Source organism: Siniperca chuatsi, linkage group LG5 (genome assembly GCF_020085105.1).
Source record: "Siniperca chuatsi isolate FFG_IHB_CAS linkage group LG5, ASM2008510v1, whole genome shotgun sequence".
NCBI classification, from domain to species: Eukaryota; Metazoa; Chordata; class Actinopteri; order Centrarchiformes; family Sinipercidae; genus Siniperca; species Siniperca chuatsi.
In genome coordinates, this window is record NC_058046.1 from 763,274 (window position 1) to 788,083 (window position 24,810).

At 43.6% G+C, this 24,810-nt stretch overlaps 2 protein-coding genes and 1 long non-coding RNA gene across 5 annotated transcripts in view; 1 reads left to right on the top strand and 2 right to left on the bottom strand.

The window, feature by feature from the left end:
• The window catches only part of tsc1a (TSC complex subunit 1a), a 30,349-nt gene extending 25,656 nt beyond the window's left edge, over positions 1 to 4,693 (bottom strand). The window contains exons 1-5 of the mRNA XM_044196131.1: positions 4,428 to 4,693; positions 1,618 to 1,735; positions 650 to 753; positions 416 to 568; positions 26 to 170 (exon numbers count right to left, since the gene is read on the bottom strand). Of these exons, the coding sequence (XP_044052066.1) occupies positions 26 to 170; positions 416 to 568; positions 650 to 753; positions 1,618 to 1,729 (514 nt within the window). The 5' untranslated portion in view covers positions 1,730 to 1,735; positions 4,428 to 4,693. The remainder of the gene's footprint in view (positions 1 to 25; positions 171 to 415; positions 569 to 649; positions 754 to 1,617; positions 1,736 to 4,427) is intronic.
• Positions 4,694 to 5,110: 417 nt separating this feature from the next.
• LOC122876108 (bile salt-activated lipase-like) lies at positions 5,111 to 23,676 on the top strand. Of its 3 annotated transcripts, none has more exons than XM_044196031.1 (13): positions 5,111 to 5,283; positions 5,474 to 5,866; positions 6,627 to 6,774; positions 7,351 to 7,470; positions 8,473 to 8,670; positions 9,894 to 10,024; positions 12,936 to 13,043; positions 13,153 to 13,276; positions 15,068 to 15,251; positions 18,113 to 18,316; positions 21,589 to 21,786; positions 22,505 to 22,612; positions 23,196 to 23,676. In XM_044196031.1, the coding sequence occupies exons 2-13, from the start codon at positions 5,813 to 5,815 to the stop codon at positions 23,347 to 23,349; spliced, it is 1,731 nt and encodes a 576-aa protein (XP_044051966.1). In that variant the 5' UTR covers positions 5,111 to 5,283; positions 5,474 to 5,812; the 3' UTR covers positions 23,350 to 23,676. The 3 variants fall into 3 exon arrangements, with proteins under 3 accessions (XP_044051966.1, XP_044051967.1, XP_044051965.1); XM_044196032.1 differs by lacking the exon at positions 5,111 to 5,283 and having other exon boundaries at positions 5,437 to 5,722; positions 5,761 to 5,866; XM_044196030.1 differs by lacking the exon at positions 5,111 to 5,283 and having other exon boundaries at positions 5,438 to 5,866.
• On the bottom strand, positions 18,502 to 21,565 carry LOC122876109. The gene is made up of 2 exons (XR_006378016.1): positions 20,267 to 21,565; positions 18,502 to 19,327 (listed from the first exon to the last, which is right to left on the bottom strand). It is a non-coding gene; the product is annotated as an uncharacterized LOC122876109 (long non-coding RNA).
• Positions 23,677 to 24,810: the final 1,134 nt, after the last annotated feature.

Consider the following 24,810-nt stretch of genomic DNA (forward strand, 5'->3'; position numbering starts at 1 on the left):
GCGTGTGTGTGTGTGCGTGTGTTACCGGGGTTTTTGTAGCTCCAGGACGCGAGGCGTCCGAACACGTCGAAGAAGTCGTAGATGTGCTGTTTCCCGGCCTGAGGGATCATGGGTAACAGAGTGATGAGGACCAGGACTCCGGTGATCAGGACCACCACGTCAGTGTCTGTCTGAGGAAACAGGAAGCAGCTCAGACTGCGACGGAGTTAGCTGCCTTGCTCAAAGGCAGAGCTGAACACAGGTCTGATGGTTGTATCGAAAGCCTTTTTTGTGTAAAGTTCATATGTAGCACGTATGTTGACCATCAGGACCAGCTGACGCCGGCCTTCATCCTGAGACTAGAAACCTAAAACCAGATCTCAGATTTGAACTTGGTGCAGTTTTATTAGAACTGAATCAGTATGAGTGCGAGTACCTTGAGGCAGCGCAGCAGGGAGGGCAGCAGCGCCGAGCGGCTGATGTGATGAACCCACGGCGGCTGTTTCCTGATCAGGTGACCCAGCAGGGTCAGAGCGGCCAGCCTGGTCCCGGGTCTGCTCAGAGACTCGTTCAGCTTCTCCAGCAGCGGCTGACGGACGGGTACATAACGTTTAACAACGAGAAACTCACGGTGGTGTACATCCAGCTGTTGGAGTGAGTGTCAGCTGACCTTGTGATGAGGCTCTCTGACGGAGGACAGGAGGAGCACCGCCTGAGACGAGGACGAGTCCAGGTAATGCTCCACCAGGGAGGAGAGGACAGCACCTCCTCTGTCTGACAGGAGAAACTACACGTCACGCTGAAGTCCACGAGGGGGCTCGTGGCCTCTCTGCAGACTGTTAGAGTCCGCGTGGGGTGCAGAATTACCCACAATTCATTGCAATATGGACAAGACAAGTAGAGACAGGTGGAGACAGGTGGAGAAAGGTGGAGACATGTAGAGACAGGTGGAGAAAGGTGGAGACATGTAGAGACAGGTGGAGACATGTAGAGACAAGAAGAGACAGGTGGAGACATGTAGAGACAGGTGGAGAAAGGTGGAGACATGTAGAGACAGGTGGAGACAGGTGGAGACATGTAGAGACAAGAAGAGCCAGGTGGAGACATGTAGAGACAGGTGGAGACATGTAGAGACAGGTGGAGACAGGTGGAGAAAGGTGGAGACATGTAGAGAGACAGGTGGAGACAGGTAGCGAGGTAGAGAGACAGGTTTAAACAGGTAGAGACAGGAAGAGACAGGTAAAGGGACATGTAGAGAGACAGGTGGAGACAGGTGGAGACAGGTGGAGACAGGTAGAGAGACAGGTTTAAACAGGTAGAGACAGGTGGAGACAGGCAGAGACAGGAAGAGACAGGTAGAGATAGGTAAAGGGACATGTAGAGAGACAGGTGGAGACAGTTAGAGAGACAGGTTTAAACAGGTAGAGACATGTAGAGAGACAGGTGGAGACAGGAAGAGACAGGTAAAGGGACATGTAGAGAGACAGGTGGAGACAGTTAGAGAGACAGGTTTAAACAGGTAGAGACATGTAGAGAGACAGGTGGAGACAGGTAAAGAGATAGGTGAGACATGTAGAGAAAGGTGGATAGAGACAGGTGGAGACAGGAAGAGAGACAGGTGGACACAGGTAGACTCACCTGTACTCAGCTGCTGGTTGACTGCTGCTCTGACTTGCTCCGCCTCCTGCAGCTCTGAACTGTCCAATGAGAGCAGGAGCTCACTGATACTCACCTGCTCCCTGGACATCATGAACACCTGGAGACACACACACAGTTATTTAGTGTCTCTCAGCAGCCGTCCTCTCCAACGTGGACCAACGCGTCTGTCCTCACACTCGCAGTAAAGCTGCTGACACAGGTGTAGATACGCTACCTGAGTTTCAGTACCTGCGACTTTAATTGTCACTTTTGACAGACTGACTCTCTTTGGACGGCTGGTCGGACAAAACGGGACATTTGAAGACGTCTCCTCGGACCCTGACAACTTGTGACGGACAGTTTTCGGATGTTATACAGCACAAACGATTAATCAATGAATCAAGAAAACAATCTGCAGATTAATCGGTTCTGAAAACAACGGTTAGCTGCAGCGCTAGTTTTAGTTTTTGTGGCTGCATCGCAGGAGTCCGATTCGCTTTCAGGCAGAGGAGGAAGAATCCTTTACTGCAGTAAAAGTAGCAACACCACAGTGTAGAAATAAGTAAAAGTCCTGCATTCAAAACTTTACTGAAGCGTCCGGCGTGGAGCGTTTAGCGGCCTCTAGTGGTGAAACTGCAGTTTGCAGCCACGTGAGCGCCGCTCGCCTCGCCCTCCCCTTCCAGGCGTGCAGGAGGAACTGCGGTGAAGCGAAACTCGATAACGGCCCTCTGTAGAGCCGGTGTCTGGTTTGTCCGCTCTGGGCTCCTGTAGCAACATGGCGGTGCAACATGGCGGCCTCCGTGGAAGGGGACCCGCTCCCTCTGCAGATATAAAGGCTGATTCTAAGGTGACGATTCTTATTTTCAGGCGATTAAACACTGATGAATGTTATATTTCTGCCGACAGCTGCTCCTGAACGTTCCACGCTGGAGCTTTAAGTAAAAGTACAAAAGTATCAGCATCAAAATGTTCTTAAAGTACCGAAAGTAAAAGTGCTCATCATGCAGAATAATATATATTATGTCACTGGATTATAATCCTTGATGCATTCATGTGTTCATCACTTTACTGTTGCAGCTGGAGCTGCTTTTAATGACTTTATATTCTGCTGCGTAACGTGTGAAAGTTTTATCTTCATCTGTAACAAAACATCATCATTTACTTGTTGATTATACTTTGCGTTAATAATCTGAATCTGTAACTAAAGCCGGCAAATAAATGTAGTGGAAACTACCTGAAAAGCTGAGTAAATGTACTTAGTTTCTCTCCACCACAGGTCACAACATTCAAACGCTGTTCACGCGTTAATAAATCAGTAATTCGCGACAAAGTGTAAGGAGCTGGTTGTGGATCTACGGAGGGCCAAGGCACCAACGACCCCGGTTTCCATCCAGGGGGGTCAGGGTGGACACTGTGGAGGATTACGAGTACCTGGGAGTCCACATGGACTACAAACTGGACTGGACCAAGAACACTCAGGCTGTTTACAGGAAGGGCCAGAGCCGCCTCTGTTTCCTGAGGAGGCTGAGGTCCTTCATCATCTGCCGGACGATGCTGAGGATGTTTCATGAGTCTGTGGTGGCCGGTGCTGTCCTGTATGCTGTTGCATGCTGGGGCAGCAGGCTGAGGGCAGCAGGCTGAGGGCAGCAGGCTGAGGGTAGCGGACGCCAACAGACTCAACAAACTGACCCGTAAGGCCGGTGACATTGTGGGGGCGGAGCTGGACTCTCTGGCGGTGGTGTCAGAGAGGAGGATGCTGGGTAAACTACACGCCATCTTGGACGGCGTCTCCCACCCGCTCCATGACGCGCTGGTCAAACAAAGGAGCGCCTTCAGCGGAAGACTCATCCCCCCACAATGCACCACAGAGCGCCACAGGAAGTCCTTCCTGCCTGTGGCCATCAGACTCTTTAACTCCTCCCTCTAAGTGTCAGTCTGTATGACCCGAAGTCACTAAACTGGACACTGATCATTAACATCTCTGCAATACTTGAATAACTGTGCAATATTCTGTGTTAATACTGCTGTGCAATATTAGTTTTCCTATTTATTGATATTGATATTATATACCTCCATTACTCTCGACAGTACATGCACCTCTGCTTATTACTTATATTATTACATTGTATTATTATACTGTATCATCATCAACCGGTAAACCCACCTGGTACTTTTCTGACCTGTTTTTATAGTGTATTATATTGTATTTTTTGCTAGTACTTTCTCCTGTGTGCACTGACGTATTTCTGATTCTGAATTCTAACAAATATTAACCTTATTAGGTGAGCTGGATGTCGGCCATGATGTTAACTAACAGGCTCCTTCGACACTTTAAGTACTTTCACTGGAGGCAGTAAGGTGTGTTTTTGCACTGTGGCAGAACTACACGCTGCTGACTGCGCATGACATAACTCCGTCTCTCGTTTCACTGCTGTTATGTAACAACACTAAGGTGACGTCACAATTACAGATACTTTTACTTACAAACTCCGACTGAAGCTAACAGTTAGCATAGTTACCACTTCCTGTCCTGCGATAAAACCACAGCACTCTGCTGTGACTTTATTTATACATGTATATAGCAGCTAACGTGCTAACAGCAGGCTGCTAAGCTAACATGCTAACAGCTGAGCTGTCAGTCTGCCGTGTGTTTTGGAGTTTAGCAGGTTAGCTAACAGAGGCGCTGACAGCGCTACTTTCCCGCCCGCGGCTGTTCGGTAACTTCCGGTGCTCGGGAACAAGCAGAGACGGTTTGTAAAAGTAAAAGAGAAACATTTAAAGTAAAGTTTAACTCCAGAAGACTCGTCTACCTTCAGACCTGTTGATCCGGACAGGGCGCAGCCATGTTGAGCAACACGAAGCCCCGCCCACCGCTGTAACACGACACCCCGCGGCTGTCAATCATCGGCAGGAGGAGGCGTTCAGGGCCAAGGGAAAAGATGGGAAACGCCCATTTTCAGCCGAGAAAATGTGTTTGATCCATAAACTCTGACATCACAGAACATTTCTTTATTTTTAGTGAAAAATTACATCGAAAAGTCGCGAAGTATCACGTGTTATACTGCAGCATTACTGTCTTGTGCTCGATACGCATCATGCTGTACGTATAAAATTAGAAGACATGTTGTTTTTGGAAACTGAATTTGCCTCCTAGACTTACACATCTTTCTTTTCTGATGCTCAGCGTCCCTGTGTAATGCACCTGTCGTCTCTGCCAGGAACAAAATGATGTCATAATGTCTCTCGCTGCACCGGCGTGTCCTGGACAGGTGAACGCAGCAGCACCTGTGCAACAGTGTGTGCATGTGTGTGTACTGTGTTTAAAGGGTCAGTCACCTTACTTCCTCCTGTTATAATCTCGGCCTGTGATGTTTGATGTTGTTTGTTAAATGTAATAAAATACATACGTGTTTACAGCATATTGTGTGTGTGTTGTATTATGTCACTGTGTGTGTGTGTGTGTGTGTGTGTGTGTGAGCAGCTGTGTGTGTTCTCAGTCTCTGCTGATGATAAAACCTCTGCAGCTTGTTGAGCAACGTACTGAAGTCGGTTTAACACAAGCCGGCTCTCAGCTGCGCTTCACAGCAAGAACAAAACGCACTCGTCTGCAGGACGTTTCCCCGAGTCGACGGCTGCGGCAGAAACAACTTGACATGTTGGAAACACGTAAACTGATTTATCTACATCACTGACCTTAATGTTCGAGTCCTGTCTCATCCTGAAAAACAGCCTCATGTCTAGATTATTATTATTATATTGAGAAAACATCAATATCAAAAACATCTTGCAGTTATGTTCGAAATGTTTAAATATTCTTTAATTCCTTATTTGTTTTTGTTTCGAATGGTTCTGTCAGGTTCTCAGTGCAGCTGTAACACGTGAAGTCGGTGTGAAAGCTAAGCTAAGCTAAGCTAAGCTAAGCTAAGCTAAGCTAACCACGTCCTGACTCCAGCACACAGACCTGAGACTGAAATCCGTCTGAACATCTGACAGAGAACAGGAGGCTTAATCTGAAATGTTGCGTTTGAGATAAGAGGTTTCCATCGGTAAACAGTATAACAGTATAAATAGCAGCAGCGGGTCAGTTTGGGAGGCAGACGGACTGCAGACGGACTGCAGACGGACAGACGGACTGCAGACGGACAGACGGACTGCAGACGGACAGACGGACTGCAGACGGACAGACGGACAGGTGATGATGCTGCTGCTGCTGTTTGGCGTCTGGCTGAACTCAGCCTCAGCTGCCAACGTGAGTGTGACTTCATTACAGCTTCAGCTACTTATGAAAGAATACACGTTTCTTCTGGTCAACGAATCTCACGTTCAGACTCAAACCAGCAACACGTCGGTCCGTCTCTCAGCACCGTCTGACTTCCTGTCTGCGGCTCTCAGCTGCGAGCCCATTGGTTCCTGCTGAAGACCTTTAAAAACACAGATCTATAGTTTCCTGTTTAAAAAGGCTCAGTAGTTTCCTCAAACAGCTGCTCGCTGTAGTTTTTAATCAGACTAACAGGAGGAAACAGAGCATCTGTTGGGGACTATTTCCAGCGGCGGATGAATCCACATGTGGTGCTGTAGTGAGTGTTTGGGGCAGCAGGACGGTGTGTGTGTGTGAGTCAGAATAAACTACAGTGTGTGTGTTCGTGGTGATGGAGGAACATGTCACCCAGCGCAGCAGAGAGGCTCGCTGATGTGTTTTAATAGTTTCTGATGACGATGGAGGAAGAAGATCCATCAGCTGTGACTCACACACACACACACACACACACCTGTTACCTGTTCGTTCACCGCTGTTTGAGTCTGAACGTGAGTTACACTTTAAGACTTCTTCTGTCTTTGTGAGGACCAGTCTGAGTTTTAGACCTTTTGTTCTTCAAAGAGTGTTTGAGGGGCCAAACTTGGTTTCAGGGTTTAAATTAGAACCAGGTTCAGGTTTTTTAAGGGTTTTCACAGGTACAGCGGTACAAACGTGTGTGTGTGTGTGTGTGTGTGTGTGTGTGTGTGTGTAGCTGGGCGTGGTGCAGACGGAGGGGGGGCAGGTGGAGGGTCAGAGTCACAGGATGGGTCTGTTCAGCACCGTCGACGTCTTTAAAGGAATCCCCTTCGCTGACGTCCCCGGAAAGTGGGAGAAACCAAAACCTCATCCTGGATGGAGCGGTAAGACTCCCAGAGATCACTGACTTCACCCCGCCTGTCAGCCATGTTTCTGTTCACCTCGCTGTGCTCCGTACGCTGTGACATCACTGATGGGTGTGGTCACAGGTGCAGCTTCTGACCACAGCCGGCAGTGATGATGAAACACTGATGTTACAGAATAATTTAAACCTGGTGTGTTTCTCAGCTGTTAGCACTTCTCCTGCCTCTTCAACAAACATCCAATCAGAGAGCAGGCAGCCGATGACAGGGGGAAGTTACTCAAACTAGACAGAACTGACTCATTTAAAGGCTTGTGGCCTTGATTTAACAGTGACCCAAAAGGAAGTGGTTAGCTTAGCTTAGCATGAAGACTGCAAGCAGGGGGAAACAGCTAGCCAGCTACCAACACCGCTAAAGATCAATCAACCACACAATCTGAACGAGAGAAAGAGAAAGACTATTCCTTTAAAGACACACGCCATCGTCTGCTACAGCTCGCTGAGCGCGGTCTGTACGTACAGCATGAAACGGTAACAGGCCGAATGACGACCAGAGAGGGAACTCTGTGCTCAAACTAATTCAAACGTTTGTTTCCAGGAATCCTGAAGGCGACTAAATATCGAGATCGCTGCCTGCAGGTGACGCTGCTGCAGACAAAAACCCAGGGCAGCGATGACTGTCTCTACCTGAACATCTTCGTTCCACAGGGACGAAAGTGTAGGCGACACACACACACACACACACACACACACACACACTGATCATAAACACACTGACAGGAAATGATACATGTGACGCTGACTAATTCACCAGAAAGTTTAATTTAACGCTTGTTTCTTTCTGGAGCCGTTTCACCACAAATGATCCAAACTTGATTTTAATGTTTTTCCGGCTGTGTGCATTGCATTGTGGGAGATTAGTGTCCATCAACAGCTCAGATCGACTGCATTTAATCTGAATTCTGTTTGGTGTGAACACACCACAAACTGAAAACCTGTTTGGAACCAGTGTGCAGTCAGGTGCAGGTTTCTGAGCTGTGCTGAAGCTCGTTTTTCACAGAACAATCGACCATTTTATCTCAGATTTAGATATTAGATATTACATCTGTGGCGTTTTGGCATTATTTAATAATATTCGTATATAATCATGACTTCACTACATGAGTTTTAAATAGTTTGTTAATTTAAATTGTTTGAAATAGTGTTAATTTATATTATCATTATCATTAGCTGACAGCTGCTCTTGTTATTTGAAAATTGCACTCTTTCAGATTGTGATTTCAATATAAATCATTCGGCCTGAGTTCACACTGAAATTATTATAAAATAAATTTCTCCAGTAGTGTTTTAAAGAATTTAAAGGGAAATAAAAATTTAAATTATGAAGTAACTTGTCAGGTGTTTACTGTGTTTTTAACAGTACAAACTTTACAGTAGGCTACATGTAGCCCAGCTAGCAAGAGTCTCCTGATGCCTTTAACCTCCGTCTGTCACGTGATCTGTCGGGTCTAGACCTGCTGTAAAAGTGCAACGAGATAACTTCTGTTATGAACTATATAAATAAAACTAATAATACTGAATGACCATCCTCTTCCCTCAGAGCCACCTCGTATTCGTCGAGAGAAGTCTGAGGTTTTCCCATTCACTTCAACACAGATCACATCTGGTGGACTCACTCGGCTGATAAACAACTAAAACCTCGTCTCTCTCTCTCCGTCAGTGTCCACCAACCTCCCGGTGATGGTGTATCTGTTCGGAGGAGCCTTCCTGTTGGGGGCGTCCAACGACGTGGCGGTCCTCGGCAACTCTCTGTATGACGGTAAGGAGATGGCCGACAGGGGCGGCGTCATCGTCGTCACGGTGAACTACAGAGTTGGCACGATGGGTTTCCTCAGCACCGGAGACGGCCGACTGCCAGGTCTGACCAAAACGCCAACACTGAACTGATTGTTGTTTGTTTAGAGTACGAAACAACAGAAACCAGAAAAATACCAAACGACAAGTTTCCCAACTAATCTCAACTGATAATCTAAACGATCCGACACATTTCCAGCTGCCGCGCTTTCTCCTGCAGTCGTAGTTAACATCTAAAAGGTTTTCCAGCTGAAACCCTCCGTGCCACAGCACAAAGGGTCAGTGGTTGGAGGTTGACTGGGATTGCTTCGGTGTGTTTTGGTGCCTGCTGGTGATTTCCCAGCATGCATGTGATCAGAGCTGCGGCGTGTTCATTGTCTTATCGGTGTGTCAGCAGATAAACCGTGGCTGTTAGTTCAGCTGCTGCTCGGCTGTGACGGTTCTGTATTTCCACTCACTGCTCCAGCTTCTACACAGGTTCTGAAATATGTTTGTTGTGGTTACAGGCAGGGGGGGTGGGTTACAGGTGGAGTTCAGGTAGCAGGTGGGAGGTGGCTCAGGTGTGGTTTTGATAGGTACCTTCACTGATTATGTAACCGTAGTCGTGTTTGTCCCGTCCTCTCTCCTCAGTGTGGAGAGTTTGTTGTTTATCTCAGTTTATTAATACTCTTATAGACCTTTTCCACTTTCCAGGAACTTTTCAAGGAACCCAGGAAGGTTTCTGGGAACTCAAGAACATCGCCTGCAGTCCAGTCAAAAGAACCAGAGTCTGACTTTAGTTCCTCAGAATAGTCGCTGCTTTGGGGGAAGTACTTACTTTCTGATGAAAGTCAATAATAATAATACATTTTATTCATGGAGTGCTTTTCTTGATACTCAAAGACACTTTATGCAGACGATTAACACATTATTCAAACTAAAACACAATACGAGCACAGAATCATAGCGTAGAGTGTTTGGAGCAGTGATGTGTTTGGGGAGTCCCCCCAGGTCCAGTGCTTGGTCCTGGACAGCGGTGTAGTGGTGTCTGACTGTAGCTTTGACACTCGACAGGCGCTGCAGACCCCTCTGACAACCAAACATATATTCAGCAAGTCTCTTATTCCAAATGCAATCAGCCTTTTAAACTAAATGAAGTTAGTTTACTTAGTTTTGAGATTTCGGCTGCTTTGACAAAACTGTGGCTGATTAACTCTGAAGAACTAGTTCATGAACAGTTTTATACAAAGCTCCTCTCCTGCAGGCAGAGACAGGAAGCAGTAAACAGGTGATTCTTTGACCTCTCAGGTAACTACGGTCTGTGGGACCAGCATGCTGCCATCTCCTGGGTCCGCAGGAACATCCGGGCGTTCGGGGGAAACCCCGACAACGTCACCATCTTTGGCCAATCAGCTGGAGCCGCCAGCGTCAGCTTCCAGGTCAGAAGTTAGAACACTGCAGCTGACAGGAAGTTCGGCTGTAAATTATAAACCAGACAGAGCTGGAAGAGTTTAGATCCTGTCCCTACCTGATGTTTGTCTCTACCTGATGTTTGTCTCTACCTGAGTGTTTGTCTCTACCTGATGTTTGTCTCTACCTGATGTTTGTCTTTACCTGATGTTTGTCTTTACCTGATGTTTGTCCCTATCTGATGCTTGTCTCTACCTGATGTTTGTCTTTACCTGATGTTTGTCTTTACCTGATGTTTGTCCCTATCTGATGCTTGTCTCTACCTGATGTTTGTCTTTACCTGATGTTTGTCTCTACCTGATGTTTGTCTCTACCTGATGTTTGTCTCTACCTGATGTTTGTCCCTATCTGATGCTTGTCTCTACCTGATGTTTGTCTTTACCTGATGTTTGTCTTTACCTGATGTTTGTCCCTATCTGATGCTTGTCTCTACCTGATGTTTGTCTCTACCTGATGTTTGTCTTTACCTGATGTTTGTCTCTACCTGAGTGTTTGTCTCTACCTGATGTTTGTCTTTACCTGATGCTTGTCTCTAACTGATGTTTGTCTCTACCTGATGTTTGTCTTTACCTGATGTTTGTCCCTACCTGATGTTTGTCTCTACCTGATGTTTGTCTTTACCTGATGTTTGTCCCTACCTGATGTTTGTCTTTACCTGATGTTTGTCTCTACCTGATGTTTGTCTCTTCCAGATGTTTGTCTCTTCCTGATGTTTGTCTTTACCTGATGTTTGTCTTTACCTGATGTTTGTCCCTATCTGATGTTTGTCTTTACCTGATGTTTGTCTCTACCTGATGTTTGTCTCTACCTGATGTTTGTCCCTAACTGAGTGTTTGTCTTTACCTGATGTTTGTCTCTACCTGATGTTTGTCTTTACCTGATGTTTGTCCCTACCTGATGTTTGTCCCTAACTGAGTGTTTGTCTTTACCTGATGTTTGTCCCTAACTGAGTGTTTGTCTTTACCTGATGTTTGTCTCTACCTGATGTTTGTCTTTACCTGATGTTTGTCTCTACCTGATGTTTGTCCCTATCTGATGTTTGTCTTTACCTGATGTTTGTCCCTAACTGAGTGTTTGTCTTAACCTGATGTTTGTCTCTACCTGATGTTTGTCTTTACCTGATGTTTGTCCCTATCTGATGTTTGTCTTTACCTGATGTTTGTCCCTACCTGATGTTTGTCCCTATCTGATGCTTGTATCTACCTGATGTTTGTCTTTACCTGATGTTTGTCTCTACCTGATGTTTGTCTTTACCTGATGTTTGTCTTTACCTGATGTTTGTCTCTACCTGATGTTTGTCTTTACCTGATGTTTGTCCCTATCTGATGCTTGTATCTACCTGATGTTTGTCTTTACCTGATGTTTGTCCCTACCTGATGTTTGTCTTTACCTGATGTTTGTCTTTACCTGATGTTTGTCCCTATCTGATGTTTGTCCCTATCTGATGCTTGTATCTACCTGATGTTTGTCTTTACCTGATGTTTGTCTCTACCTGATGTTTGTCTTTACCTGATGTTTGTCCCTAACTGAGTGTTTGTCTTTACCTGATGTTTGTCTCTACCTGATGTTTGTCTTTACCTGATGTTTGTCTTTACCTGATGTTTGTCCCTATCTGATGTTTGTCTCTACCTGATGTTTGTCCCTATCTGATGTTTGTCTTTACCTGATGTTTGTCTTTACCTGATGTTTGTCTTTACCTGATGTTTGTCCCTATCTGATGCTTGTATCTACCTGATGTTTGTCTTTACCTGATGTTTGTCTCTACCTGATGTTTGTCTTTACCTGATGTTTGTCTTTACCTGATGTTTGTCTCTACCTGATGTTTGTCTTTACCTGATGTTTGTCCCTATCTGATGCTTGTATCTACCTGATGTTTGTCTTTACCTGATGTTTGTCCCTACCTGATGTTTGTCTTTACCTGATGTTTGTCTTTACCTGATGTTTGTCCCTATCTGATGCTTGTATCTACCTGATGTTTGTCTTTACCTGATGTTTGTCCCTATCTGATGCTTGTATCTACCTGATGTTTGTCTTTACCTGATGTTTGTCTTTACCTGATGTTTGTCTCTACCTGATGTTTGTCCCTACCTGATGTTTGTCTCTACCTGATGTTTGTCTTTACCTGATGTTTGTCTCTACCTGATGTTTGTCTTTACCTGATGTTTGTCTTTACCTGATGTTTGTCCCTATCTGATGCTTGTATCTACCTGATGTTTGTCTTTACCTGATGTTTGTCTCTACCTGATGTTTGTCTTTACCTGATGTTTGTCTTTACCCAATGTTTGTCTCTAACTGATGTTCGTCTTTACCTGATGTTTGTCTTTACCTGATGTTTGTCTTTACCTGATGTTTGTCTCTACCTGATGTTTGTCTTTACCTGATGTTTGTCCCTATCTGATGCTTGTATCTACCTGATGTTTGTCTTTACCTGATGTTTGTCCCTACCTGATGTTTGTCTTTACCTGATGTTTGTCTTTACCCGATGTTTGTCTCTACCTGATGTTTGTCTCTACCTGATGTTTGTCTCTACCTGATGTTTGTCTCTAACTGATGTTTGTCTCTACCTGATGTTTGTCTCTACCTGATCAGGACCTTTTGTTGTAGAGACACAAGACCTCTGCTGTACTTAACTCACAATCAGAGAAGAATAAAAACTAAGAAAAGTCAAACTGAAGCAAAAACCTGTCTTTACAGTACAGTATGTTACCTGTGTCATTATTAACAACACAGACAGGTTATGCTAATCATTGTCTTGTGGGCTTCAGGTTCACATTGTGTTTGTTGGCAGGAACAGTCAGGTAGTGACACACCTGAATGGATCTCATTATGTTGATCTTTGTCCACCTGTCTGTCTGCCTGCCTGCCTGTCTGGCCCTTCAGATGCTGTCTCCCTACAGTAAAGGGTTATTCCGCAGAGCGATCTCGCAGGGTGGTGTGGCCCTCAGTCCCTGGGCTCTGCAGAAGAACCCCATGGCTCTCACCAAGAAGGTCCACAAAACACTCTGCTCCTCCTCCCACTGTAGACGATATGAATTTGGATCAAACTGATTTTTTTTCAGCTCCTCCTGTATTAAAGTGTTGTCTTTTGTTTCTGTAGATCGCTCGGAAAGTCGGCTGTTCCAGAAAGGACGTAGACGTGATGTTAACGTGTCTGAAGATGAGCGACCCGGTCGGTCTCACGTTGGCTGGAAAAATCAACGTGCTGCTTCTTCTGGGAAAAGGTCAGAACATCTGGAACAAGATGTCTTCCCTCATTGCCAGGTTCAATCCTCAATGCATTGAATTGAAAAACTACAAAGAACTGTTTTTAGGTGAGACTAAACAGCCACTTCACTTAAAGACTTTATCAATGCAGTGAGGACAAAGAACTCGGGGTTGACAGAGCGTTTGCATCTAAAAGCTACAAACCGCACATTTGAAGACAGCGAGGTGAAGATTCTCAGTAGAGAGAAGAGTTGGTTTGAAAGAGGAGTCAAAGAAGCCATTTTTGTGAAAAAGAAAACCCTCTTTAAACAGAAATGGTGGTCTGAGATTCAACTCTGCCAACCGTTTACCACAGTGTATTAACACTGTGGTCAAGCCAATCACATGCTAATCAGGTACTTAACAGTGATGAGGGAGGTGCAGCCAGAAAACAATAGGCCTGATTACTGATTACTGGGCCATCATGGAAACAAAAGAAGGTCAGTTTCAGGTGAAACTAGGCAGGGTAATCAGCAGATACTCAGGTAGACTCCTTCCTGAGGGCGGGGCTTAAGCAACACAGAGTAGCTTAAATTTCTGAGTTCTCAGACCATTTTCACAGCTGAGAATGACTTCCGGATGGGAGCCGAAACGTCTTGATTCTGAAAACAGTGTCCAGACGACTACGACTGAAATCTTTTCTATGAAACACCTGGAACAGAAAATCACATCACACTGCATTAACTGAAACATGATTCTTTACTGCTTTTTGACCTCATTGTGACTAAAGCTGCATTAAACAGCTTTTGACCAGTAGAGAGCAGAACTTAGACCCCAAACACCCTTTACACTGTATTGACTCACAACATGTCAGAGCTGTTTTGAAAATTGTTTGGCTATATTCTCTTCTAGTTCTTATGGCTCTAATGTTAAGAAACACTTGCGTGATGTTACTTCCAGCAGAAACAGAGCAACATGTTCATCCCAGTGGAGTCCTCAGTGTCTTCATCTGTCAGGTGACTGGTCTAATATTCACCTGGTTTGATCCACTGGTAATTTTACAGTGATCAGAAAGCTGCAGACTGAGCTGTTGATTCTCAGTGGGATCAGCAGGAACGACCAGCAACACTTTTATTATTACAGGGAGAAATTCTGATACACTGTGTACATACAGTAAGTATATGAATAATAGATTGTATATAAAGATGGACGACGCATCTCCACTTCCTCCCACTGTAGACAAATGAAGCCATAATATCCCAGATACGGGAGCAGCCATCTTGCACTGGTGACGTCATCTGGAGCCAGAGTCTGCGCAGTAGTGATCTGGGTTTGAGCCGCGGTATCGAGGTCCCGCCCATACACCCAGCCGACCCAATCACAAGCAGAGCTCAGCTGTCAATCATGATGTGAAACCCCCCTTTTATAGCATCAAATAACTAATTAAAACCAAACTTATCCGAAAAACGAACACTTGAACAAACATCAGTGTGATAAGAACGACCTAAACTGACAGAAACCATCTTTGGGAAAACAATTTTTGACGTTTTCTAAAATGTTGTAAGCTGCGCAGTGAGGGTCGTTTAAGAAAACAACCTTTATTCATCTCTAACGTTCTCTGTGTTCGATCATTTTAAATGTTCATATAGCCGAGGATACAGATGTCATTAACCTGGATTTATGTTGATTTGATCAGCTGGCTGTCTGTCTGTCTCCTCACCTGTCTTTCTCACTCCTCAGTGCTCTCAAGCACTCGATGACTGTACAGACTCTTAAGGACCTCCATAAGGGTGGACAACTCTATCTCAGTATCTCTCTCCTCCCTGCAGGTGTGGTCATGGATCTCCTTCAACTCGCTCCGGTGATCGATGGGGATTTTATTCCAGATGAGCCCAGTCAGCTGTTTCACAACACGGCTCATTTTGATTACCTGGCCGGAGTTAACAGCATGGACGGACACTTCTTTGCTGGAGTCGACGTTCCTTCCATCAACAAGAAAAATGTCACCTCTGTGTGAGTACTGAAACACCACGGAACTACAAACCTGCTTTAGGGACTTTTATTTTGTAAAAGAAATACACCGGCTGTATTTAAAAATACGGTAATAACCTGTCAAACAATAACAATATATTATTAAAATCAATTATATCAAAATCTCAATGCTTAAAAATACAGTAATAATCATGCATTCACTAAATATTTCCATTAAAAATCAATAGGCCGCTAGAATCACAATAAGCATAAATATGCTGTTATAAAAGTATGCTATTAAAACGATCAATTATATATAAGGGTTTTGACAGTGCTCATTCTATTTCATTCTATTATCTACAATTCTTATCATTACCAGTATAAAACAATTATCTTATTCCCTTATACCTTCAGTTACTCAACAATTACATTCACAATATAATCTCTCTTATTCATTCTCCGTTTACAGGTGACATATCACAACATTAATTCCTATACTTATATATGTATCAGTGGAGTCAGGCAAACGTTACATCTGACTCCCTTAGACATGACAGGTGTAATTTGACAGCAACCACTCGTAAACGGCAAGCTAGTGCCAACTCGTTCCTGTTTATAATACAATGCTAGCGCAAATACCGCTAACAAACTACAAACTAAATATCTACAATGAATACACACAATAAATAGAAAGCCTACATTACTGCTAAATGGTATGAATGCTTACCTGAAATAATAAATGACAAAAAACAATGATTTGGCTGGTCTTCAGTAGCTATACTTTCTGTATGTAACTGCAGCGCAAGCCCACAGCTTATATAGTCTACCCACAGTTGCTCTCGTGCCTCTTACTCAAATTGAAAATGCATTAAATAGAAAGGGGCAGGGGGTATCTGTAAAGATAAAAAAATATAGTGCGTATAATGTATATAAAATAACACATAGCTACAAGTGAGTGGGCAAATACATAAAATACCCCATATGCCACCTTTACAATAGAAAATTTACACTTTTCATTCATAACAAATTTAACATCATGCAATGCGGAAAAAGTAGAGAATGTCATTTTGATTCCACAGCCAGCAAACACAAATCATTGGGAGTCCCACAAGGCTCAATTCTGGGCCCACAGTTTTTCAGTCCTTTCAGTTACCACATACAGAAATCATCACATAGAAACCCAATACTAAGTTTCATCACTATGCTGACGACACCAATCCCTATATAGCTGTTGATCCTGATAAATTCATCCGCTTTAGTGCTTTAAAAACTGCCCCTGTGACATCAGTGTGTGGACGACTCAAGTGTTTGTCCAACCAAATAAAAAAAAGCTGGGATTGTAGTCATTGGTTCAAAAGATGAAGAAGAGAAACTTTGCTCAGGAGGAGTGGGTAATACCACAAATTTGGGTTTTAATCCCATACCAAGTAATATAAGGGTATGCGTCCCTGACATCGATACGTTTCATTAAAAAGAACTTCATTCTGCCTTCAGTTTGCCTAAATACACCTAGAATCACTGACAGGAAATGTAGGATTCTGCTCACGTAATAGGCTGCTTGTATATATAGTAATAAACCGATGTTATACCTATAATACTGCTTTCAGGGTTCTTTTGTTTTAATTTTCACTGAATAGATGCATTAATGGGGCGTTGTAAAATGATCTTGATCTGTCTGTTTGAACACAAGAAGCATTCAAGTTAGAGGAAAAAACCGAGCAGAGCACAGCCCTCGGTCATCAGACCTTGTCATGAACATGCTGTTTCCCCCTAGACTCAGTGGATAAACACATCTGATGTCTTCTTAGTAGTCCTGCCAGTTTTTATGGAGTTTTCTTTTGACGTTCCTGTGACAGTACAATTTAAAAAAAGACAAATCCCAAAACTGTAAACGTACTTTATCAACGTCTTTGTGGGTTGAAATATCAAAAAGTTACATAGATCAGCATAATTAAGTGTTAAAGGAATAGGGAAATCCTCTTTGATTGATGCCACTTTCATGTATGTACCGGCTAGTTAGCTTAGCTTAGCATAAAGACTGGAAACAGGGGGAAACAGCTTGCCTGGCTCTGTCCAAAGGTAACAAAATCCACATGCCAACACCTCTAAAGCTGGATTCAAACAGGGGCTGAGATCCAGCTCCAGTTAGCAGCATACAGGCCACTGCTTGTTATAACTTTTAGTAGCCACTTCATGAGCTCACCTTGTCTCAAGCTGTTTTCCTTCTTTTCCCTTTCTTTTCTTTTTTGGTACCCTGATTTCCCTTTCTTGGGGAAAGACATGACTCACAGTGCATGTTGGTGCAGTAGCATCAGCAGCCACTCGGCTCCATTAGCTGCATTTAGAGACAAATCCCCTGCTGGGGAGGACTAAACCATGTTGAATCTTTTGTAAGGGGTGACAGGGGCCTAAGAGAGCCTCCACTATTTTTCTTTTGGATACAAAGTTCAGTCTCTCGAACAATTTATTCAGACGATTTTAATTTTGTTATGACACTAATTAATTAGAAATTAAAAAAATGCAAACAAAAACAAACTTTTCATTCCAGGCTTTGCAATGGGCCTCCTCCCATTGGGACCCTTGGTAGTCAGTCTCACTTTTCCCCCCACTACAAGGCCCCTGCAGGCTCAGTTTTAGCACCTGGTTCTTGGATTGATTCTGCATCACAAGTAATTAATGAATCCAGTAACCAGGCAGTCAGATTCAGATCGCTGTTTTTTTGGCTACCTGTGAATTTGTAATTTGTTCTCTCAAACAAATGACGTAACGAAGGCGTGGCCATGAAAAAAATAGGGTGATTTCGAGCTAAAGAGATAAAATCTTGTGATCTGGATAAGAAGTGGTAGAACTGTTCTGGTTGTGTAACCTGTGTAACCATGTTTCTCCTCCTGTGTGCTCCTCAGAGAGCAGGTGGAGGGTCTGCTGGCTGGTCTGACTAAAGAGAAGGGGAATGCCGCCGTCAGCTCGGCCTTCGGCGCTTACTCGTCTCACTGGGGTTCGGCTCCGGAGCAGGAGGTGGTGAAGAAGACGGTGGTCGACATCGAGACTGACTTCCTGTTCCTGGTTCCCACTCAGATAGCCCTCCAGCTCCACGCCAACAACTCGAGGTCAGCCCTGATTGGTCCAAAGACCAGGCTTAAAGTTGTAGTTGGTGCTGGTGAAAGTTTGTTATCACAGAACGGTCTTTTTAATTTTGTCCTCTTCTTTACTGCAGAGCAGGTTTTACAGTTTTAGCACCTGTAGAGCAAAACAGTCCACAAATATGTCAGAAATACACAAAATGAGGAAAACAGTGTTTTAAAATGACATTTATTTTAAGATTGATCATTCTAAACACAACATGACAGTCATGTAAAGGCTGCAAGGAGTTAAGCTAACATTGACGATCCTAGCCACAGTAGACAAATGCCACAGGATGTACATTCAGTGTCGTTAACATCATCTCTCAGAGCAAGTTCGAGGCTTCAGTGGTGAAGGTTTCTCCATATAATGTATGCAAGGTCATACATTTCAAGCGCATAAAACCAAATATGGGTCACTCTGTGTTTGGCTGACCCTTGCAGCTATACAGATTAGACAGTATAATTTGGGATTTATAGTTACTGAAGGAGGTGATCTATATGTACTTTATTCCACATCCTTGGTCCTGTTCTTAAGCTGTCGCACACATGATATTTTTTTACTTTTTCTTGTTGTTCAGCCAAATACAACAAACAATGGAGCTCCTCTTCTTGCTGATGTGTCTTTGTCATCTTGTTTTTGATGTGTGAAACGCGTCTGCTAGGGCCCTTGGACCAGATGTTGTGAGGTGCTAGAACTCTGCTACAGTCTCGCCATCTTGTTGTTTCGAGTGTGATGAGGGCTGGAAGGGTGATTGGGGGTGATTGGCCCACCCGATGTGATTTGTAGGCCTCTTTGTATGTTGGAGGTGCGGGAATGAAGGAGTCTGTTGATCCTTGTCCTCCCGTTGCCTCATCCAGGCCTCCGAGATCCGGGTATATTGAGGCCACAGTCTGTGGCTGAGGCTGTGGCTCTGCTGCTGCTCATTGTTGAGGCTGACTTCCTCTGACGGGGGCCAAGTCCAGGTCCAGGTCCAGCTTGGCACACTGTGGGACATACTGAGACACAGAGGTGTTTGGCGAATCTGTCCCTGCGTTTTTGTGCTTCTTGTTGCCAACAAGCATAAGCCTTCCAGTCTGCTTTAAATTGCTTATTTATTTTCTAATTTGTCTCTTAATATCTCAATCTGTTTGAGAGAGAAGCTGCCAGTTGATGGAAACCCAAATTCTTTTACCCAGATGTCCAGCTGGTCAATGCTGTGCTTACCATAATTGGTAATCATGTAGTTTATCTTAGGGGATTTCAACGAGGGTGATAGGAGATTTGATTTTTCATTCTCAGAAGTTTTGCAATTGTTAGAACCCATATTTAGTCTTTAACCCCGATTCCCCAACTACAATAACTTTGTTTGATGTTTTAAATAGTCTCTTTGTGCTCTTTAATATTTTGGCTGGATTCTTAGGAGCGCTTCTGCCACTGTTAAGAGGAGAAAAAAGGACCTTGAAGCTGGCTGTTAGGGTAAAGTTAGTCAGATAGTTTACAGACTCTCTTGAGAACGGAAAAAATAAACCCTTCAATGCCTCTAAGAGCGGGCTGTTTTATTGCCCTCTCAGATCATCTGTTTGGCATTCACACCATTTTTCACACAGTCACTCTTTCATGTGTCTGTGAATACACTCACACACATCAATATTTTCACACGTATCACTGTTTAAGCGCTTTACACAACACACCCCAAGTCACAACTCACTCCCCCCCCTTTTTAAAGATGAGTTCCAAACTACAAATCTTTAAACAACCCACGAGGGAACCTAATGAGTGAGGCAGGAGTGTGTAGAAAAGAACCGGTCTGTAAGAAATACCCTTGTCTGACAGTGAAAAATTTGGCCAAATACTGCAATGATTCACACAGCGGTCCCTGACCTGCCCTGCTGACACGTCTGTCATGCACACCCCTCACGGTAGCAAGAATCGGTATACCCGTTGAATAAACTCACCAGAAAGAGAGTGCTGCCACAGCAACTAGGTTCACTGGATCACAGCGGTAAGCGAGCCTCGGACACTCAGGGTGGCAGGCCTCCACGTCTCCACCCTTCCTTATTGGGGAGGTTGAGGTACAGAGTCCCAGACTCTAGCCGTGTCTTAACCTGCCGCTCCGAGCGCCCAAGTCCTCTCACACGAGTAAAAACGCTGACAACGGCAAATTGCAGTGGCAATTCTGTGGAATAAAGAAACACTCAAGGCAACCACTTGTCTTTCTGTAGGTTTACTTCAAGCGTCTGCAGACGGACTCACAGCAGCAAAACATACATCAGTATAATCTGCTCTGAATGAGTCCAGAGGGAAAGGAGCATCAGTTATTTATCCAGTCTTCAGGGTCAGGATCCTCAGACCGGGGAGACGAGTGTCACTGAAGTCTGGACACAACAGTCATATCATGTTTTCTAGTGCCATATCATCATTATCAATAAAATGTTCTCATCACGTAGTCCAAACAATCATACACAGAGCAAGTATTGATGCCAAACAGTTATGTGCCTGGTACACAAAAGAGACATACTGTATATATAAGAGAGTCATGTGTATGTTATACAGTGATGCAGTACGTTTGTTCTTGCCATTACACTACGCAGACCCCTGATTGTAGTGTATATATAGAAGAGCATGCCGTGTCAGCATGGTCCCTCTTGAAGTCGATGAAAGCAGAAAAGCTGCATGTGACATCTCTTTGTTAAAACCTTCACAATGGCTACATGTTGTTGTTGTAAAGTGCTCGTGTTTTGTTGCACTTGCCTTCTTGTTCGTCTTGTCTTTATAAACACGTTGGTCATCAACAAAGAGTCGCACACAGTCAATGTGAATGCAGACCGCAATGATTTAAATTTCGAGAGTTATACCCACACCCTTGATATTAGATCAGGAGGTGGGGGATGAGGGAGAAATAAATAAATAGACCTCAACCACGCTCTTTTGAAAATGTAAACAAAGATTTTGCCAACTGAAATCTAAATACACACCTCCTTTGATATCAGCTGCAATGAGTCATTAAAAATATTTTAATGTTTAACAGGAAGAGAGAAGACTGAGAGACAATGGAACAATTGGACATGGGATTAGAAAATGTAGATTATATTTCACTGTGTATTAAAGTGATTTAGGCCAATATGGTATCACAAATATCACACTGCTTTGTGTTTGTAACTGAACTACACATGAGGCCACTGAGGAGACAGACTACACGCTGAATAAAGATAAAGAATTCATATTTAAAAATGACCCAAATGTACCTCTTGTGTGTTTCCTGTTGTTTGTCCCTCAGTGGAGCCCGTACCTACTCCTACCTGTTCGACATGAAGACTCGTATCCCAGGATTCCCTCACTGGGTGGAGGCAGAGCACGCTGAAGACCTGCAGTACCTGTTTGGTAAACCCTTCTCCATCCCGCTGGTCTACTTCCCCCGACACCGAGACGTGTCCCGGTACATGATCGCATACTGGACCAACTTTGCCAGGACCGGGTAAACTCCCAGCATGCACTGCAAACACACAGGTCAAAACACACCAAGTCTGCCTCTGACTGTGGTTTCTCTCAAACCAGACCAATAAATACTTGTCTTTATTGCTCTTTACCGGTCCACTGATCCAAACTAGACTAACTGGTGAGTTTGGTTATGAAATAATGTCTTTGTTTGTCCTCTGTAAGTAGTCTGAACTGGTCTGAAGTAGTCTGAACTGATTTGAAATAGTCTGAAGTGGTCTGAAGTAGTTTGATCTGGTTTTAAGTAGTATAAACTGGTTTGAAGTAGTGTGAACTGGTTGAACTGGTCTCTGGTTGAATTGATCTGAAGTGTTTAAACTGGTCTGAGCCAGTTTGATATGAACTAGTTTAAACTGTGCCAGCTTTGCGGTTGTATCTTCTTTATAAAGTGGTCCAAACTGGTCTGAACTAATATGAACTTAGTTTAAACTAGTCTAAACTGGTTAAAACTGATTTGAACAGGTCTGAACAAGTGTGAATTGGTTTAGAATGGTCTGAACTGGTTTGAACTTGTCTGAACTTCTTTAAACTGTTGAACCAGTTAGAAGTTATCTGAACTGGTATAAACTGGTTTGCATTGGTGTGAAATTGTTTAAACTGGCCTGGACCGATCTGGACTGGTGAAAACAGATCTGAAATGGTGTGAACTGGTCCGACTTTTTTATACTGGTGTAAACTCTCACTCTCCTCCTGTCCAGTGATCCCAATACAGGCAACAGTAGAGTCCCAGTTCTCTGGCCTCCCTTCACCAAACTCCACCAGCCCTACCTGACCATCAACCACAACATCACCAAGTCCTCCGTCAGGTACTACACTGCACTCTACTGTAGTCTACTGGGTTCTACTGAATTTGACTGTGATTCTACAGCACTCAACACTCTTTATTGTGCTCTGCTGTGTTCTACTGTGCTGGACAGCCTTCTTCTGCGTCCTACTCTACTGTTGCTCTACTTGAAACTATTCTACCGTTCTCTTCTGTTCTGCGTTTTGCTCTAAGGCAGCGTATTAGATCGTAAACTGTATTCTACTCTGCTGTCTCTATAGTACTTCTGCTTTACTGTACCGTACTGTCATGCACTGTCTCTGACTCTTTTCTACTGCACTTTGCTATACTGTTTTTACTCTGTTCTACTTTTTCATTTATTCTACACATTCTGCAAAATTGTATGCTTTATTCTATTTTTCTCGGTGCTACTGTATATTATTATCATACTGCACTCTACTAGCTGACTCGTCTCCTCTTTCTAATCTGTTCTACTGTATTTTATTGAGATGGAAACAGTAAAACTTTGAGAGGTGGAGAGGATGAAATGAAGACAGATGATGGTTTTCTGTTGGAGGACAGAGAGGTTTCCTTTTGATTGTAATTCTTCTGTGTCGTCTCTTCAGATACGACCTGAGATCAGACTACGTCACCTACTGGACCAAAACCTACAGCAACCTGCCGTCAGTGAGGAGGGAAGAAGAAGAAGAAGAAGTAGAAGAAGAAGAAGAAGATGGAGGGATGAATAGAGAAGGAAAACTGATCCAACTGTCTGTTTAAAGAGCAAAAACGCAAACAAGTCTAATTTAACCTGCTGAGAGGCTCCGTTCACACTGCTCCTGTTTTGATTATTAATTTCTCTTCCTCTCAGTGGTAATTTTGAATACTGATAATTACAAACTACTGGAATTATTTAGAAATGTATGCTGGATTATTAACAGTACAACGAGAATGAGGATTACAGGAAATAAAGAAAGTAATAAAACATCAGTGAGGACTTAAAACAGAATAATGAACAAATAAGCATCAATCTGAGGAAGTTTGACCTACAGTAGCTGAACTGTGTGCTCGTCTTCTCTTGTGTAATAAATGAATATGAACTCTGCACTCTGGGCCTTTTATTTCTCCACCGGAGAGCTGAGCAATGTCACCATCTTCAGGCCAAAATCAATCAAGCCCTGTTTATTTCAGCCTGTCTGTGTTCACATGCAGTCAAACTGTCCCATCAGAGCAGCCGAACCAGCAGTCAGCAGCTCCTGTCTGCAGTGGACCCGTGGACGGACAGACAGCTGTCTCTGGATCACTGTGAGACTGAAGGAAACTTAGAAACAGCAGGATTCTCAGGCAGGTTCTGCAGCTAGAAGGAGCTTTGTTTGTGGAGGATTATTCTGGACGTCAGAGACGATGATCTCCTCAGGAAGTGTGAGTCTCAATGAACGATTCGACGTGAGTTTGATGTCTGAGAGTTCAGGTCTGACAGAGTTACGACTCTGAGGAGGAGGGAGGAGTTTTTTGTGTTATAATCTCCTCATTTTGCTGTGTGTCACTGTTGCAGCTCCACCTGCCGACCGTGTTGGTGAGCCGTCCAATCAGCAGCCAAACTACATTAACTAACTTCCTGTTGTTTTTACAACACCTGCGCGCACCTGTCCCTTTCAGCTCACACAGCATCTTTTCCTCCACAAACCTCTGGATTAAAAAAACCCAACAGTAGTAGTTCAAGTTAGCTCCACCTCCACCATTTTAATGCATCAGCCATAATAATTCAACAGTATAATATATAACACATATCACTCTGAAAGGTAAATGTAGTCTGTCATCCTCAGTCTCCATGGCAACACTTAATAATGACTTCTCAGGAACTTTACAAGTAACAAAGTTTACTGCACTTAAATACAATATTGATGTACTTGTACTTTATTAGTCTTTCATTTTTCTGCTACTTTATACTTTTACTCCACTGCATCTATACTGTAGGCCTACATTTTACTTCACAACATTTATCTGTCCCTGGAAATGATTAGTTATTTTGCAAATTAAGATTTTACTTTCAAAACGTGATCAGTTTATAGACTACGATGTGTCGCTCAGTGCAAAATCTGCATATTTTTATTCTTTAACTGAGACTTAAAGTCTTATTTTGTTTTTAAAAAGTGACACAATCTGTTGTAAAAATATTCCAACCTGTTTTAATGCTAATTAACTTCTTTATTAATACTTAACATATTATAATATTGTGTA